Source organism: Balaenoptera musculus, chromosome 5 (assembly GCF_009873245.2).
Source record: "Balaenoptera musculus isolate JJ_BM4_2016_0621 chromosome 5, mBalMus1.pri.v3, whole genome shotgun sequence".
Lineage (NCBI taxonomy): Eukaryota > Metazoa > Chordata > Mammalia > Artiodactyla > Balaenopteridae > Balaenoptera > Balaenoptera musculus.
The window spans coordinates 8,649,751-8,668,326 of NC_045789.1; the positions used below are offsets into that span (position 1 = coordinate 8,649,751).

The 18,576-nt window shown below is 38.6% G+C and overlaps 1 protein-coding gene across 3 annotated transcripts in view; it reads left to right on the top strand.

The window, feature by feature from the left end:
* Nucleotides 1-18,576, top strand: part of DMP1 (dentin matrix acidic phosphoprotein 1) — a 29,184-nt gene that overhangs the window by 5,846 nt on the left and 4,762 nt on the right. The window contains exons 1-3 of one of the 3 annotated variants that reach the window (XM_036852046.1): nucleotides 8,132-9,867; nucleotides 15,489-15,563; nucleotides 16,047-16,094. In XM_036852046.1, the coding sequence (XP_036707941.1) occupies nucleotides 15,510-15,563; nucleotides 16,047-16,094 (102 nt within the window). In that variant the 5' untranslated portion in view covers nucleotides 8,132-9,867; nucleotides 15,489-15,509. Of the gene's footprint in view, nucleotides 1-8,131; nucleotides 9,868-15,361; nucleotides 15,564-16,046; nucleotides 16,095-18,576 lie in introns of those variants that run through there. The other 2 variants (XM_036852047.1, XM_036852048.1) reach the window with 2 other exon arrangements.

Below are 18,576 nucleotides of genomic sequence, written 5' to 3' on the forward strand. Positions count from 1 at the left end.
TGGGTAGTAGATGAAGATAGTTACAAACATCAACTATGACCACATGACCAGTTACAGAAATAAGGACTGTACCTGTCATGAGCATTTCCTCCTTATTTTGTTATGAATACATTTGTGTGTGAATATATATATGTGTATATATATCTCAAATATCTTTGTCTTCTTTCCTCTCTTATTCCCTTATCATGTAACATAAGAAAATGTATTGACTTTATATCAGTATTTCAGTATTGTTAACTTTCATGGAACTTCTCAGCCTCCATAATCATGTGCCTATTCCTATATCTACATCTATATCTCTTATTTAGCTTTACATATCCTATTGGTTCTGTTTCTCTGGTGAACCCTGACTAATACAATCGGTGGCAAGGAGGGAATTCTGAGTCAGATGAACCACTGATTAGAAGCAGAATGTATTGAGGGGTAGAAGGAATAGATGAGGATGCCAGAAGTATAGGATTCATAGAGAAATTACAAAAAAGAAGATGACATGGAGAGATAAGAAAGATGTATAGTTGACCCTTGAACAAACCTGGGTTTGAACTGCATATGCAGATTTTTTTCAATAAATATCTGCTATAGTATTACATTATCCCCAGTTGGTTAAATCTGCAGATACAAAACCCAAGATACAGAGGAACCAAGGATATGCATGGCTGACTAAGTTACAGGCTGATTTTCGACGGTGCAGGGGTCAGCGCCCCTAAGCCCACATTGTTCAGCTGTAATGTAGGGCAGTGCTGGTTGCTTCATTTCAACTGTTCTTTTTTTAACCTAAAAAAAAGCAATTGCAAATGGTTCAACTTAAGTTGTAGTAAATAGGAAGTTGGACAAAGCTATTTGTTCCTTTAAATTATGCAAGGAAAGAGGAAATATTATCCTTTACAAAGTGTCTTATAAGGGTCTGTCTAGTCCTAAAGATATTAACAGATAATAAAAAGTGAAGTTATAGGGAGCAGCTAAAGAAAGAAAAGAGAAGGAAATTGAAGAGTAGAAAACTAAAATCCAAAATTAGTTTACTGAAATAGAATTAGGAAATATACTAAAACAAGCACATAGATCACAACTGATATTTATGCATGTAATTTTATGTGTTCAGGAAAGGAAGTAGACTAATAGATATTCTTTTTTTTTAACATCTTTATTGGAGTATAATTGCTTTACAATGGTGTGTTAGTTTCTGCTTTATAACAAAGTGAATCAGCTATATATATACATATATCCCCATATCTCTTCCCTCTGCGTCTCCCTCCCTCCCATCCCCCTTATCCCACCCCTCTAGGTGGTCACAAAGCACTGAGCTGATCTCCCTGTGCTATGCAGCTGCTTCCCACTAGCTATCTATTTTACGTTTGGTAGTGTATATATGTCCATGCCACTCTCTCACTTTGTCCCAGCTTACCCGTCCCCCTCCCCATATCTTCAAGTCCATTCTCTAGTAGGTCTGCGTCTTTATTATTCCCGTCCTGCCCCTAGGTTCTTCATGACCTTTTTTTTTTTTCTTAGATTCCTTATATATGTGTTAGCAAGTACTTGTTTTTCTCTTTCTGACTTACTTCACTCTGTATGATGGTCCCTAGGTCCATCCACCTCACCACAAATAACTCAATTTCCTTTCTTTTTATGGCTGAGTGATATTCCATTGTATATATGTGCCACATCTTCTTTATCCATTCATCTGTCGATGGACACTTAGGTTGCTTCCATGTCCTGGCTGTTGTAAATAGAGCCGCAATGAACATTGTGGTACATGACTCTTTTTGAATTATGCTATTCTCAGGGTATATGCCCAGTAGTGGGATTGCTGGGTCGTATGTTAGTTCTATTTTTAGTTTTTTAAGGAACCTCCATACTGTTCTCCATAGTGGCTGTATCAATTTACATTCCCACCAACAGTGCAAGAGGGTTCCCTTTTCTCCACACCCTCTCCAGCATTTATTGTTTCTAGATTTTTTGATGATGGCCATTCTGACTGGTGTGAGGTGATACCTCATTGTAGTTTTGATTTGCATTTCTCTAATGATTAGTGATGTTGAGCATTCTTTCATGTGTTTGTTGGCAATCTGTAAATCTACTTTGGAGAAATGTCTATTTAAGTCTTCTGCCCATTTCTGGATTGGGTCGTTTGTTTGTTTTGATATTGAGCTGCATGAGCTGCTTGTATATTTTGAACATGAATCCTTTGTCAGTTGCTTCTTTTGCAAATATTTTCTCCCTCCCATTCTGAGACTTGTCTTTTCATCTTGTTTATGGTTTTCTTTGCTGTGCAAAAGCTTTTAAGTTTCATTAGGTCCCATTTGTTTATTTGTGTTTTTATTTCCATTTCTCTAGGAGCTGGGTCAGAAAGGATCTTGCTGTGATGTATGCCATCGAGTGTCCTGCCTATGTTTTCCTCTAAGAGTTTGATAGTGTCTGGCCTTACATTTAGGTCTTTAATCCATTCTGAGTTTATTTTTGTGTATGGTGTTAGGGAGTGTTCTAATTTCATTCTCTTACATGTAGCTGTCCAATTTTTCCAGCACCACTTATTGAAGAGGCTGTCTTTTCTCCATTGTATATTTTTGCCTCCTTTAACAAAAATAAGGTGACCATATGTGCATGGGTTTATCTCTGGGCTTTCTACCCCGTTCCATTGATCTATGTTTCTGTTTTTGTGCCAGTACCATATTGTCTTGATTACTGTAGCTTTGTAGTATAGTCTGAAGTCAGGGAGCCTGATTCCTCCAGCTCTGTTTTTCTTTCTCAAGATTGCTTTCGCTATTCGGGGTCTTTTGTGTTTCCATACAAATTGTGAAATTTTTTGTTCTAGTTCTGTGAAAAATGCCAGTGGTAGTTTGATAGGGATTGCATTGAATCTGTAGATTGCTTTGGGTAGTAGAGTCATTTTCACAATGTTGATTCTTCCAGTCCAAGACATGGTATATCTCTCCATCTGTTTGTATCATCTTTCATTTCTTTCATCAGTGTCTTGTAGTTTTCTGCATACAGGTCTTTTGTCTCCTTAGGTAGGTTTATTCCTAGGTATTTTATTCTTTTTGTTGCAATGGTAAATGGGAGTGTTTCCTAAATTTCTCTTTCAGATTTTTCATCATTATTATATAGGAATGCAAGAGATTTCTGTGCATTAATTTTGTATTCTGCTACTTTACCAAATGCATTGATTAGCTCTAGTAGTTTTCTGGAAGCAACTTTAAGATTCTCTATGTATAGTATCATGTCATCTGCAAACAGTGACAGTTTTACTTCTTCTTTGCAATTTGGATTACTTTTATTTCTTTTTTGTCTCTAATTGCTGTAGCTAAAACTTCCAAAACTATGTTGAATAATAGTGGTAAGAGTGGGCAACCTTGTCTTGTTCCTGATCTTAGTGGAAATGGTTTCAGTTTTTCACCATTGAGGTCGATGTTGGCTGTGGGTTTGTCATATATGGCCTTTATTATGTTGAGGTAAGTTCTCTCTCTGCCTACTTTCTGGAGAATTTTTATCATATATGGGTGTTGAATTTTGTTGAAAGCTTTTTTTGCAACTATTGAGATGATCATACGGTTTTTATCCTTCAATTTGTTTTATAGTGCATCACATTGATTGAGTTGCATATTTTGAAGAATCCTTGCATTCCTGGGATAAACCCCACTTGATCATGGTGTATGGTCTTTTTAATGTGCTGTTGGATTCTGATTGCTAGTATTTTGTTGAGGATTTTTGCATCTATGTTCATCAGTGATATTGACCTGTAGTTTTCCTTTTTTGTGACATCTTTGTCTGGTTTTGGTATCAGGGTGATGGTGGCCTCAAAAAATAAGTTTGGGAGTGTTCCTCCCTCTGCTATATTTTGGAAGAGTTTGAGAAGGATAGGTGTTACCTCTTATCTAAATGTTTGATAGAATTCGTCTGTGAAGCCATCTGGTCCTGGGCTTTTGTTTGTTGGAAGATTTTTAATCACGGTTTCAATTTCAGTGCTTGTGGTTGGTCTGTTCATATTTTCTATTTCTTCCTGGTTCAGTCTCAGAAGGCTGTGCATTTTTAAGAATTCGTCCATTTCTTTCAGATTGTCCATTTTATTGGCATATAGCTGCTTGTAGTAATCTCTCATGATCCTTTGTATTTCTACAGTGTCAGTTGTTACTTCATTTTCATTTCTAATTCTGTTGATTTGAGTCTTCTCCATTTTTTTCTGGATGAGTCTGGCTAATGGTTTATCAGTTTTGTTTATCTTCTCAGAGAACCAGCTTTTAGTTTTATTGATCTTTGCTATTTTTTCCTTCCTTTCTTTTTCATTTACTTCTGATCTGATCTTTATGATTTCTTTCCTTCTTCTAAATTTTGGGGTTTTTTGTTAATTTTCTTAAATTTTCTTAAATTTACCAAGGCTTGATTTGTGACCCAAGATGTGATCTATCCTGGAGAACGTTCCATGAACAGTTGAAAAGAAAGTGTATTCTGTTGTTTTTGGATGGAATGTCCTGTAAATATCAATTAAGTCCATTTTGCTTAAGGTATCATTTAAAGCTTGTGTTTCCTTATTTATTTTCATTTTGGGTGATCTGTCCCTTGGTGAAAGTGGGGTGTTAAAGTCCCCTACTATGATTGCATTACTGTCAATTTCATCTTTTATGGCTGTTAACATTTGCCTTATGTATCAAAATGCTCCTATGTTGGGTGCATAAATATTTACAGTTGTTATATCTTCTTCTTGTATTGATCCCTTGATCATTATGTAGTGTCCTTCTTTGTTTCTTATAATAGTCTTTGCTTTAAAATCTATTTTGTCTGGTATGAGAATTACTACTCCAGCTTTCTTTTGATTTCCATTTGCATGCAATATCTTTTTCTATCCTCTCACTTTCAGTCTGTATGTGTCCCTAGGTCTGAAGTGGGTCTCTTGTAGAGAGCATATATATGGGTCTTGTTTTTGTATCCATTCAGTCAGTCTATCTCTTTTGGTTGGAGCATTTAATCCATTTACATTTAAGGTAATTATCGATATGTATGCTCCTATTACCATTTTCTTAATTGTTTTGGGTTTGTTTTTGTAGGTTTTTTCCTTCTCTTGTGTTTCCTGTCTAGAGAAGTTCCTTTAGCATTTGTTGTAAAGCTGGTTTGGTGGTACTGAATTCTCTTAGCTTTTGCTTGTCTGTAAAGGTTTTAATTTCTCCGTCAAATCTGGATGAGATGTTTGCTGGATAGAGTAATCTTGGTTGTAGGTTTTTCCCTTTCATCACTTTAAATATGTCCTGCCACTCCCTTCTGGCTTGCAGAGTTTCTGCTGAAAGATCAACTGTTAATCTTATGGGGATTCCCTTGTATGTTATTTGTTGTTTTTCCATTGCTGCTTTTAATATTTTTTCTTTGTATTTAATTTTTGATAGTTTGATTAATATGTGTCTTGGCGTGTTTCTCCTTGGACTTATCCTCTGTGGGACTCTCTGCACTTCCTGGATTTAATTGACTATTTCCTTTCCCGTATTAGGGAAGTTTTCAACTATAATCTCTTCAAATATTTTCTCAGTCCCTTTCTTTTTCTCTTCTTCTTCTGGGACCCCTATAATTTGAATGTTGGTGCATTTAATGTTGTCCCAGAGGTCTCTGAGACTGTCCTCAATTCTTTTCATTCTTTTTTCTTTATTCTGCTCTAAGGTAGTTATTTCCACTATTTTAACTTCCAGGTCACTTATCTGTTCTTCTGCCTCGGTTATTCTGCTACTGATTCTTTCTAGAGAATTTTTAATTTCATTTATTGTGTTGTACATCATTGTTTGCTCTTTAGTTCTCCTTGTTAAACATTTCCTGTATTTTCTCTGTTCTATTTCCAAGATTTTGGATCATCTTTACTATCATTACTCTGATTTCTTTTCCAGGTAGACTGCGTATTTCCTCTTCATTTGTTTGTCTGGTGGGTTTTTACCTTGCTCCTTCATCTGCTATGTGTTTCTCTGTCTTCTCACTTTGCTTCACTTACTGTGTTTGGGATCTCCTTTTCGCAGGCTGCAGGTTTGTAGTTCCCATTGTTTTTGGTGACTGCCCCCAGTGGCTAAGGTTGGTTCAGTGGGTTGTGTAGGCTTCCTGCTGGAGGGGACTGGTGCCTGTGTTCTGGTGGATGAGGCTGGATCTTGTCTTTCTGGTGGGCAGCACCAAGTTCGGTGGTGTGTTTTGGGGTGACTGTGACGTTATTATCATTTTAGGCAGCCTCTCTGCTAATGGGTTGGTTTTTGTTCCTGTCTTGCTAGTTGTTTGGCATAGGGTGTCCAGCACTGTAGCTTGCTGGCTGTTGAGTGGAGCTGGATCTTAGTATTGAGATGGAGATCTCTGGGAGAGCTTTTGCCGTTTGATATTGCATGGAGCCGGGAGGTCTCTGGTGGACCTATGTCCTGATCTCGGCTCTCCCACCTCAGAGCCTCAGGCCTGACACCCAGCCGGAGCACCAAGACCCTGTCAGCCACATGGCTTGCTTTATATTGCATGGGGGTGTGAAGTTTTGTGGACATTTTAATCGTTTCCTTTTTGGAAATCTGAGGTCTTCTGCCAGTGTTCAGTTGGTGTTCTCTAGGAGTTGTTCCACATGTAGATGTATTTTTGATGTATTTGTGGGGAGGAAAGTGATCTCCACGTCTTACTCTTCTGCCATTTTGAAGGTCCCCCTCATTTCTTTTAAATTTAAAACATTTTCCTCTTTTTTTTTGCCTTCTAGTTCTCTTAAGGAATTATCTGTTGTGTTTATTCCCTCTTTTGTTCCTTTTAGTTTAGTCTTCATTTTCAAAATTTTTCTCTTATTTCAAATTTTTCATGACTTTCAATAATTTCTGAATTATTCTAATTTCTATTTATGTTGTTTTTCATCTATTGTGCCATTTTCATAATGTCTTTTTGCTATTTTTAAAATAGAATGTCACGGTGTTGATATATTCTCAGCATGCTTTCATTGTCTGTAAGGTTGTTTGTTTCCTGCTCTAATCTAAACTTCATAGCTTTTCGCTGTTTTCATATGAAATTGGTTTTCCTGAACTTTTGGAAGGAGGTATAGCTCAGGGTAGCTTTCACCCTCTTCTCTTGTTCTCATATTGTGTTAAAAAATGTAGGGGCTTCCCTGGTGGCGCAGTGGTTGAGAATCTGCCTGCTAATGCAGGGGACACGGGTTCGAGCCCTGGTCTGGGAAGATCCCACATGCCGCGGAGCAACAAGGCCCGTGAGCCACAATTGCTGAGCCTGCGCGTCTGGAGCCTGTGCTCTGCAACAAGAGAGGCCGCGATAGTGAGAGGCCCGCGCACCGCGATGAAGAGTGGCCCCCGCTTGCCACAACTGGAGAAAGCCCTCGCACAGAAACAAAGACCCAACACAGCCAAAAATAAATTAATTAATTAATTTTAAAAAAAAATGTAGCAGCTTTCTTTCTAAGACTTGCTGTTTCCATTTCCTTCTCCCACACTTATTCGTGCCTCCTTTACTTTACCTATTCTGTGAAATTTTTATTCCACTCCCAGCAGTTTCTCCTCTATGTGGGTCTGTCCTGGAAGGCAGCTGTGGTGTCTGTTTTGAGAATTTTTAGGGGCTAGACTGCTCCAGATCTTTCAGATTTTATTATGTTCCCTTCGCACCTACCAGCAACAATTATTGACTATGTTGGTGTTTCCTGTTCGCATGTCCATCAGATGTCCTTTTGCTTCCCTCTGCTTAGTCCTGCACAGACGATGTAGGAATTGTGGCAGTTGGTGGCTTGTCCTCAGCCACTTTGTTTGGAGTTTGTGGCTACAACCTGTCATGTAGTGTGGTAACCAATCTCTAAAATGGCCTCAACATTTCCTCTGCTCCCTGTACATTCATTCTGCTCTTCACATCAAAAGATAGAGACGATTTCTCCTTCTGAATCTGGGATGGCCCTGTGATTGATTTGACCATTAGAATATGGAGACAGTGACATTCGGGCAGCTCTTGGACTCCAGCCACCATGTGAAAAGGCCAAGCCACAAGGAGAGGCCATGGGAGGGAGAACTAAAGTGCTCAGAATAACCATTCCAGCTCCCCAGAAACAACCATATGAGAGCGATATTGAATATTCTGTTTCAGTTGAGTCCCCAGATGACTGCAGCCCTAGCTATGAGAGATAACAAAATAGTTGTTGTTTTAATACATAAAGTAGTGAAATGGTTTTTAAGGCAGCAATAGGACTAAAACATTTAGTTTTGTTGTACATGTTGTCCATGGTTTTCAGTCTTGTTATCTAGTTGTTCTGTCTGTTTTTATGTGGGAATTTGGAGAGATCCTAAAACAACGTCCTGTAACACCCTTTGCCAAAACCTTCCCAGAATCCGCTCTGACATTAGATTATAAGTTTCTTCTAGGATAGACCTCAGTCAAGACCTATGAAACCACCAGGAAGTGTAATTCAGAACCAGAACAGAACATAGGGAATTTATAGCTTCCGCCTATGAACTTTGGTCTTTTAATCAGCCCTGTATGAAAATAGACTCTCCTCTCCACATTTTCTGCCCCAGCCTCATCGCAGCTCACAGTGAGAAAGTTAAAAACCCGTGAGTTAGATGTTAGTTTCCTGGATAACGCTGGGCAACCCAATTCTCCAGAACCAGGTTGGTAGGAGCATCAATTAAAATTTCCAACAATCATAACTCTTTCAAAAAAAGTCAGAGTGAATCATGTGGGCACTGCAGGCAAGCTAATAGTCTGGCCAGTTAAAAGCCACTCATTCATTCATAAAACTGTTTATTGAGTGTTTATTATGACCCAGGCACCTAGATATTCGGACAATATACACCAGTAATTAAAGCAAACATCCCCACTCTTGAGGAAGTTAAATTCAGGTGGCTTATATTCTTTAAATATTTGTCCAGTGGTCTTTCTACTGTTACTTGAGCATGCTCCTTGGGAGCTGCCCACCTCACTTCCAGCTCCCTACACAACTTTCAGCACACTCCCTGAAGAGTCCTGGTCAATACCATTTTATTCATTTCATTACTTTTTCGGGAATGGCAGAAAGTCCCTTGGAAATTGGTTTCTCCGGATGCTGCCCAACTAGTCTTTCTTTTAATCCAATACTGATTTCAGAGTCACCAGCGTTAAAACCAAAATGTGGCAGGCAGTTGAGGGGAGTAATGAAGTGCTGGATTTAAATTATTTTCAATTAAAAATGAAAGTTACTTAGGGAGGTGCTTTAACATTTCCAATCACCACAGAATTCTGTAAGGGGCTACTTTGTTAGATTAGTAAGAATTTTGGACCTTTGTGTGTATAGGAGGGTAGGGAGATGAGAGGAAAAGGAGATGAGTAATGGAAGTTGTTAAAAGATGAAAAGGGCAAGAATGAAAGCCCATCTTCTCAACACCAACAACTTAGGCAAATCTAGTATTTTAGTAGGTTCTTCGTGTGCAACCTGGAAATGTACATTAACAGGAAACTTTCTACCTACTCCTTGACTCTCCTTTTCCCATCCTTGTGTCTGCTGGGATCTGCCAGTGGGTGGAAGATATTGTCATTGTTTATAATGCTCATAAGCCTGCATGGATGTGAATGACATATATTTAGAAATCAAAATAAAGCTTTAGGAAGATCTTCAATTTAATTGAAACTAGTCTAGTCATTTGGGAACCACAAGAGCTTTTTAGGGAAAATCTGCTTCTGTAAGCTGGAGGAAGTGTGGGTGTACTGGAGTCCCGGTCACACCTTGTGATGTCAGTCACCCCCAGGCCGCAGCTGATTGGCTGGGAAGAGCCGAAGCAGAGTTTAAATTCCTGCACCATCAAAGAAGTGTTCAGAACCTCAACACAAGAGTGGCTTCATTGTCACAGATTTCCTCTGTGAGAACATCAGCCTGATTGTTGAGACATTTGGGGCAAAGCCTTTGTGAAACTGAAGAAGGTAAGACATTCTCATTGTTTAATTTTTTTAAATGACTTCTACTGTGTTGTTTGGAAAATATTAAGCATGTGTACATGTTGAGCGGCATTATGTCATGCAGAGAAAGATGGGGAGAGCTGTGCCTTGGGTAAAAACGATTCCATTTTGTTCCAGTTGTTTATGCCACAGTAAATAATGATATTAAAATGACAGGTTAAGTCAATAGAGACAGGTGCTCTTCTCAGTAATACTTTAATTAGATCTCTGCATGGTATTCTGAAAGGGAAATTTTACTAATTAGGTGGCAGATGGAAGGTCATTCTGAAGTTTTGCTTTAATTATCAAAACAAATACAGCTTTTACATTTAGATTTTATGGATATAGGTATGCTCATGGCCTACAAGATGTTATAAAAGAATCTAAACTAGACTGGCAGAACTTTGTAAATATGGTCTCTTAAGTTGAAAATCAGATAATGCTTTTCATCCAATAATATTCCTGAGAACTGAGTAGCTGAAAGGAGATGTTAAGACTTCTGAAACAAACCATGGCTGTGATAATTATACTGCTTTTCTATTGTCTGGCTGGGTATTCATGTTAGCATGATGCCTTGCATACAGTCAGAGGTCAGTAAATGTTGAATATAACTGTCTTTTAAAAAACCTTTCCTAGTGTAGAAGACTTAGGAGTATATATACTCCTGCCCATGTGTATTTTTATTTGCTGCATTTATTCCATTTCTTCATCTATATCAGAAGTGTCTGTCTTCCACAACAGAGTGGGAGCTGTGGTCAGGCAATGCTTTCTGCATGACATCTAGAAGATCCCACGTGTAATAGCAACACTTCAGGCACTCCTCTTCTTCAAGAGCTATAACTTCTGGTGACCCATACTTTCTGTTTAACTGAGAGCCAAGTAGACTATGCTACTTCGATCTGGTTGGTTAAAATGTTTAAACAAACAAACAATTTTCTAACGGTGTTAGTCCACTAGAGATCCCCAATGGTGATGTGGACCAATGTGTCTCAGATGCTGTGTGTCCTCCTACATCTATATTTAATTTGGGGACACCTAGGAGTTATTTTACTGTGGTTGAAAGCGATTGATTGAGATTGATTATAACTGACCTCAAGACAATTACAATTGGAATGTTTGGAAATTTTTATTGATTTATTTATTTGGTTTTCTGAATTTGTGATAGAATTCATGTCCTGGCCAAATTCCACTTTATTTTCGAAGAGTAATAAAGAAACAAATTCTAGCTAATGGAGGTTCTGGTTACTTGGGTTCTGGGTAATTTTGCTTTTGTAAGACAAGCATATTATCATTATTACACATTGTTGTATACTCAAGCAGCTAGAGCAGTGCCTGGCACATAAGATGTTCTCAACAGCTATTTATTGACTGCTAATAAATGGATATATTATTCATTAGTATTATTAAGGATAACAACATGAAGTCAAAAATAAGCAAACTAAGCATGATAAATTGAGCTTATGATTTTTCAAGTTTTTCATTTCCTTCCTTTAGCCTACCTCTTTCATTTTAGTTTACATAAAAGAAAATATATACTTTAAAAGTGAATATTGACTCTGAGGAAGTTCTGGAACAAGGTCTCTTACTTGAGAGCACAAAGAAGTTCTGGCTACACTTGAGGGTGGCCAGAGAGAGAAGGGACTGCAATCCACTTCTCCAGATCCTAAACACTTTGGATCTTTTCAATTCTGGGAGAACAACTCATAAAGGTTGAAAAGCTCTGATACACACATTGCCTTCCATACAGGTGGAACTCAAATTGAGGTTGTTGATTTCCTTCTGTTACATGTTCTCATTGTAGAATGACAGCACGTGCAATGTATAAATGACATTTACCAATCACTGAAGAAGAACTTAGGGTTCTGGACTCATCTTTTAGGCTTGTAGCTATTTTGCTCATTTATTACTCAGAATAGGGCTACTGCATATCTGCTTCTACTCTTTTTGGGGTGGTAGGTAAAAAGCTTATGAAAGTTTGGAGCTCTCATTTGGAATACACTTCACACAAGTATAATTATTCTTATCAAAAATACTAATTGAAAACCTAATACGTATAGTGTTTGAGCTCTGACTTTCTGTAATGCTTGATGGCAGACTATATTCTATGGTTGGCAACATCGGCTCTCTCGGGACCTCAGGCTGTATTTTATTTTAGTTTGCCAGACTTCTACTTGGAAAATTATGACTTTGAGTCAGGGTGCTAAATGTTATTTCTAGAAGCACGAACGAGTCACTGCATCTTCCTTATGTTTCATAATATTACACCCCTGAGAAACTGAACACTGGAAGCACACACTTCCTTCATAAAACACACAACATTCATTGGTGTAGAGTATTTTTTTGTTATTTAGATAGGAGAGAAGCAAAAGAAAATACAAGAGGAGAACTCAATATTCGTTGAATTCTTGGAACACTTGCTGGGTTTTAGAGCACCATGAGATTATCACTCTATTCAAATTTCACTTTGAAAATGAAAATGTGAGACACCTCATGATTATTTGACCTATGAAGCCAATACCATTGGTACACAGTTATTCTGAGAGTGTCATATTTGGGAGAAACTTTCCTTTCCTTAAGAAATGAACCTGAGAACTTCTTAAAAGAAAATGTTTTGATTATGGGAACTAAAGGGAAGTGTAGGGGAGGAAAAATTTTCCTCTGTCCTCTTGGGGTCTCTGGCTAAGCCTAAGAATTAAACTGGCAGAAGACAGATGAACTGGAGAAAAGCATACAAGTTGTATTAAAATTTTTACATGTACATGGGCACCTTCACAAGAGAATGAGGACGTGAAGAAGTGACCGGAGTGGAAGATTTTACACCTTTTAGGCAAAGAAACAATACATTTGTGAAGGATTGACAAGACACAGGGGCAGCAGATCGTGGAGAAGTAACCTGGAAGCTCGGGTTAGTTTAACTGATTTGTTTGCAGGGATTTCCCTCAGCCTTGACTCCGTCTCTGGTGATGAGAAGGTCTTCCCTCCTCCTGGGAGAGGGAGGGCACATTTCACGTGGGAGATTTATCTCCTGCTTCCAGGAAAAAGAAGGAAGATCAGAGCACCCTTCTTGCATCTGCAGTTTCTCAAGTACCTTCAGCTCAAGATAATTTTTATGTCAAAGAGGCATATTTGGGGATGAGATATTCTGGTTTCCTTCAGAAGTAATATCTGTCGAATTAGGCTTGTTTTAGGGGCAGCTGAACATTTTCATATGTCTTCTCTGTTGATATTAGGGGAAAGATTTGAAAAAGAAATAAAAATAATATCAACACACAAGGACTGATACAAAGTATGCTGGATTAGAATAAAGAAAATAACACAAAGAATAGCTATGTTGACGAGGAATAACACTCAAGATACAGGAGGAGAGGCTCTATTGGACCATTTGAGCTTTATGAAGGTAGAAATGAGGAACCTTCTCAGTCTCCTTATCTTAGGATTTCTATTGTTTTCTTGAATAAATAAAAAAAATAAGATTAGGTGACTTCTTGAGCCCAATGTTCCAGACATTATTCAGTGTATTCAGACATTATGGAGCAAGGTACTATTATTTCTTAGATCAGAGGTTAAAATCATTTGGAGCACCTTGAAAACAAACCCATGCTTGTTCCCTCCCCCAGTGAACTGATTTATTACCCCGTGGTGGGTTTGTGCACTGGTATTGCTTTAAATCTCCCCAGGTGATACTGATATACAACCAAGGTTGGGGATCTCTGGCTTAGATCTTTTGTCACTGGCATAGTATATATTTAACATTTAAAGACACAAATCAGGGGCTTCACTGGTGGCGCAGTGGTTGAGAGTCCGCTTGCCAATGCAGGGGACACGGGTTCGAGCTCTGGTCTGGGAACATCGCACATGCTGCGGAGCAACTGGGCCCGTGAGCCACAATTACTGAGCCTGCGCGTCTGGAGCCTGTGCTCCACAACAAGAGAGGCCACGATAGTGAGAGGCCCGCGCACCGCGATGAAGAGTGGCCCCCACTCGCCGCAACTAGAGAAAGCCCACGCACAGAAACGAAGACCCAACACAGCCATAAATAAATAAATAAATAAATAAATAAATAAATAAATCCAAAAGTTAAAAAAAAAAAAAAAAAGACACAAATCAGCAAAAGTGAAGTCTGAAATCAGCCAGCAGGATTTTCCACAGAGTATACGGATGTCCATCTGACAAGTCTGTTAGGGCAGCCCCAGGGCTTACGAGTGCAGGGCAAATTATTTTCCTTTTAAATCATTTCAATAACTTTTTACATTAGCATCTAGGATGTCTATTTTTAGATATAGAACAAATTGTTTTCCAAACCACCAGTTCTTGAAGTGTGAAATGAAGCCACCCTCCAGGAAAATACAGTTTGATTTGGCAGGTTTCTCTTAGTGTGATTCACAAGTGTATCCCAAACCTCTAATCTTCCCTGAATCCTTCAGTATTGTGAATGACACTTTAAAAATTTAGCATAATCATGTATAATGTATGACTAAAAGTAGCACAGAGGATATTAAATGCTTTCTGGAGCTGTAATATGAAGCCTGCCATAATGCATCTCTTGAAGATGAAGAAAAAAATGCAAAACCAAGCTATTTTGTCTAGACGTTATTATGTGATTATAAACGTGAATGAGGAGCCATGTGTGTGTGAAGACAAATGCCCACCACCTATCAATGGTATCAATGGTATCAATAAATGTAGTTTTTTGGTCAGAAGATATTTGCCAGTCTGTTCTGCCACATTAGATAGCTAGTGGGAAGCAGCCGCATAGCACAGGGAGATCAGCTCGGTGCTTTGTGACCACCTAGCGGGGTGGGATAGGGAGGGTGGGAGGGAGACACAAGAGGGAGGGGATATGGGGATATATGTATATGTATAGCTGACTCACTTTGTTATAAAGCAGAAACTAGCACACCATTGTAAAGCAATTATACTCCAATGAAGATGTTAAAAAGAAAAAAAGTGAATGGTCAGAAATTTCTCTATTGCTTTTTCTTAACTTTTCCTCCATTTGTCATAGTTTATGTGTTAGTGAAGAAGTGTTTACAGAGCTCCTCATTGAAAAGTTTTCAATTTAGCTCTTAGGATAGAGGTTTTTTAAAAACAGCTTTATTGAGATATAATTCACACATCATATACCTCACCCATTTGAAGTATACCGTTCAATGGTTTTTCATATATTCACAAGAGTTATTCCACCTTCACCAAAGTCAGCTTTAGAACATTTTCATTATGTTCAAAATTCACCCCTTAGTTGTCACCCCATCAGCTCATATCCTCCAGCCCCGGGCAAACACTTACTTTCTGTCTCTATAGATTTGCCTATTGTGGGTTTTTCATATGAATGGAATCATGCAATATGTGGTCTTTTGTGTCTGGCTTCTTTCATTCAGTATAATGTTTGCAAGATTCCTCTACTTTGTAGCGTGTATCAGTACTCCATTCCTTTTTATGGCTGAATAATACTCCACTGTATGGATATAGTGCATTATGTTTATCCATTCTTCAGTTGATGGACATTTGGATGAGTTTATTTTTTTTAATAGAAAGAAGGTGTTAAAAAGTTGAAGCTTCTATATTTCTTGAGGGTGGAGAAAAGCATCTTCTGTCTTTCATCACAGGTAGAGGTGACATACCCAGCAATGAAGACCAGCATCCTGCTTATGTTCTTGTGGGGATTGTCCTGTGCTCTCCCAGTAAGTATCAGGGTAGGAATGCATGAAAAAAAAACTGTTTATACCTAAAACTGCACAAATTGCATGGCTATAAGCCAAAGTGGCTGTGTATGTTGCAGTCAGATGAAAATGTAGCTTCTTAGGAAGCTCTTTTCTATAAAATATCATCCGAATAATTCCTTGTTCTGTTCAGTTGCCGTTCATATAGTTAGGCTGCTCTTGTTTCTTCCTCATGAGCAGTGGTTCTCAAAGCGTCATTCCCCAGACCAGTAACATCAGCACCAACTAAGACCTTGTTAGAAATGTAAGTTCTTAGGTCCCCCATCACACCTACTAAACCAGACTCTCCAGGGATAGGGCACAGCAATCTGTGTCTTAACAAGGCCTCCAGGTGATTCTGATGCATGCTAAAATTTGACTAATACCGCTCCCAAGTAGGTGAAGTGTTAATAGCTGCTGCTTTGGAAATTTCTGTGGGCCGACCACCTGTGCTGAATTTTCTAGGTTGCCAGGGATCAAAATACTGAATCTAAGAGTTCTGAAGAATGGAAGGTGAGCAGAAAAGTTTTTTTGAAATACTTTTATGGCTTCATTGCAAATGTTGAAACTACTAATGACTTAATGAACACATTAATAACCTAAGATATAGGGAGTAAGGGCTATAATTTCTGGTTCTTATAAGAAAATGTAGTCCATATAATGCTTCAACTCCAACTTAATAGTATAATTTGGTGAGGAAGCATTTTTTCCTTTAGCTTTATTTTTGTGGTTGGTCTGTATAGTAGTGCAAGGGGATGGATGACAGTGAACAAAGATTGTCCTTGAAGGGTTAGGACTAGAAATCTGTTTTATCAGATGTCTGGTAGGCAGGAGGTTAGGAGATCAAGTCCCGGAAGGTGAGAAGAGAAAGAAGAATGAGAGAATGCTAGAGTCTTCGGAATGATAGCTAATGTTTATTGAGTGTTGGCTCCGAATAACCCAATCATTATTAACTCTCAATAACTCAACAACCACTGCCAGACACGGTTCTGTGTGTTTTGCATGTATTAACTTTCTCAATCTTCACAGTACCCCTAGTGAATTAGGTGTTGTATTTTCTGTGTTGAGACACAGAGAGTAACCTAGTCTGTCTAGGTTATGTGGTTAATTAGTGTTAGAGCCAGACTTTGAACCCAGGTCGCTCTGACTCCGGAATTCATATTCTTTACTAGGGTGTTACATCCCTCTTGGGAAAGGGTCAGGTCTAGGAAGTCAGTAGCTTTTCAAGACTGGAACTACAATTGTCACTCTGTATCCGCAGGGCATTAGTTCCAGGACCCCCTTGGATACCAATATCCATGGATGCTCAAGGCCCTTATATAAAATCATGTAGTATTTGCATGTAACCTGCATACATCCTCGTGTGTACTTTAAATTATCTCTAGATTACTTATAATACCTAATACAATGTAAATGCCATGTAAATATTTGCTGGAGTGCAGCAAATACAAGTTTTGCCTTTTGGAAACTTCTGGAGGTTTCTTTCTTTCTTTCTTTCTTTCTTACTTTTCTTAAAAATATTTTTGATGTGAGTTTGGCTCAATCCGTGGATGTGGAACCCATGGATATAAAGGACTGACTCTAGGAGTAAGGCTTAAAATCTCAACCTAAATCAGAATGTTTTTTCATTACCTTGTTTCCTGCTGGCTTTTACGTATGACACAGCTAGGGCACAATGCTATTAGTGATGGCCAGATAATGTCAGAGGCCTGAGATGGGGTCCTGCCCCTGCTTGAGGCTGGAATAGATATTGCAGGATTTCTTACATAAACTTTCATCAGGAATGTCCTTAGGCTGGTTTATTTAAAAGCAGCTGCTGTGGATCCCTTCTTTCATTCAGCCTGAGTACCCCAAACACACTGTGTTCTCAAGTCTAGCCTTGGCATGAGAAAAAAACCAATGTCTTGCTCCCTTCCATTCCTAATTCCAGATGCTAAGTGACTGGGGTAGAGTCTGCCATGGTGCCTGCCGCAGTGTCACAGGGCAAAGACTTTAAGTGATGACAGGCCCTTCCTCTAGGAGGTATCCCGGCCCAGCATTGCTGACAGGCTTGTTGAAGACATGCTGACAGCAGCTACCCTCTGCTCTACTCTGCACCTTGGGTCTTCGTACCCATTGCTCAGTGGCTTTGAGCCATATGGGATTTGGGATTTCGTCATGTTCAAGGGGAGGGGGAGAGTAGATGGGGAGAGGGCACCAGAGGTGGTACAGGCATTCTTAGAGTTCTCATCAGATTAAAGAAAGTGAAATAAATCAGAACTATGACTAAGTTTCAGATTTAGCCTTTGTTATTTTGGTGATCTTACGTGACTCAAGAAAGGTTCAATGGCTTTTTCAATTCAGTTTTGTCCGCTATTGAATTTTATAAAGTAGATGTTCTCAAAATGGATCACTTCTTCAGCTTATATCATACTGAATACTTTTCAAGATGCTTCCATAGGCATTAGCCAATTTCATCCTCACAGCAACCATGTGCAATAAGCACAGTGGTTGCTAATATTCTTAAATTACGAATAAGAAACTGACATCAGATAGGTGAAGTGAATTGTGCAAATTCACATAGAGTGACCAACCATCGCAGTTTACCTGAGGCTAGATGTTTCCTGGAACACATGAATTTCAGTGCTAGCATCAAGACAGTTTTCAGGGCTAAAACCTAAGCCAAGGAGCTAACTGAGACTTAAGTCTGGGTTTGTGAGTTCCAATGCTCTTTTTCCTCTCTTACATTTCCTCTAGGTTGTATATTTTTCTTCAAAGAAATTGTATTTTTGTCTAAGTATTGGAAATACAAAAATCTTCCAGGTTTTTTATATCACAAGGTCTTTTCAGGCCACTGGTCATCTGACATTCATTTTTTAGCCATTGCATTATAAAATAGCATTAATATTCATGTGAATACAAAATATATATCAATATACTAAAAAAACCCTAATATTATCCTAAATGTTTGCAATGCTATGATCCATCTGTGAAAGAGTAACTTGTCTTCCTTCCT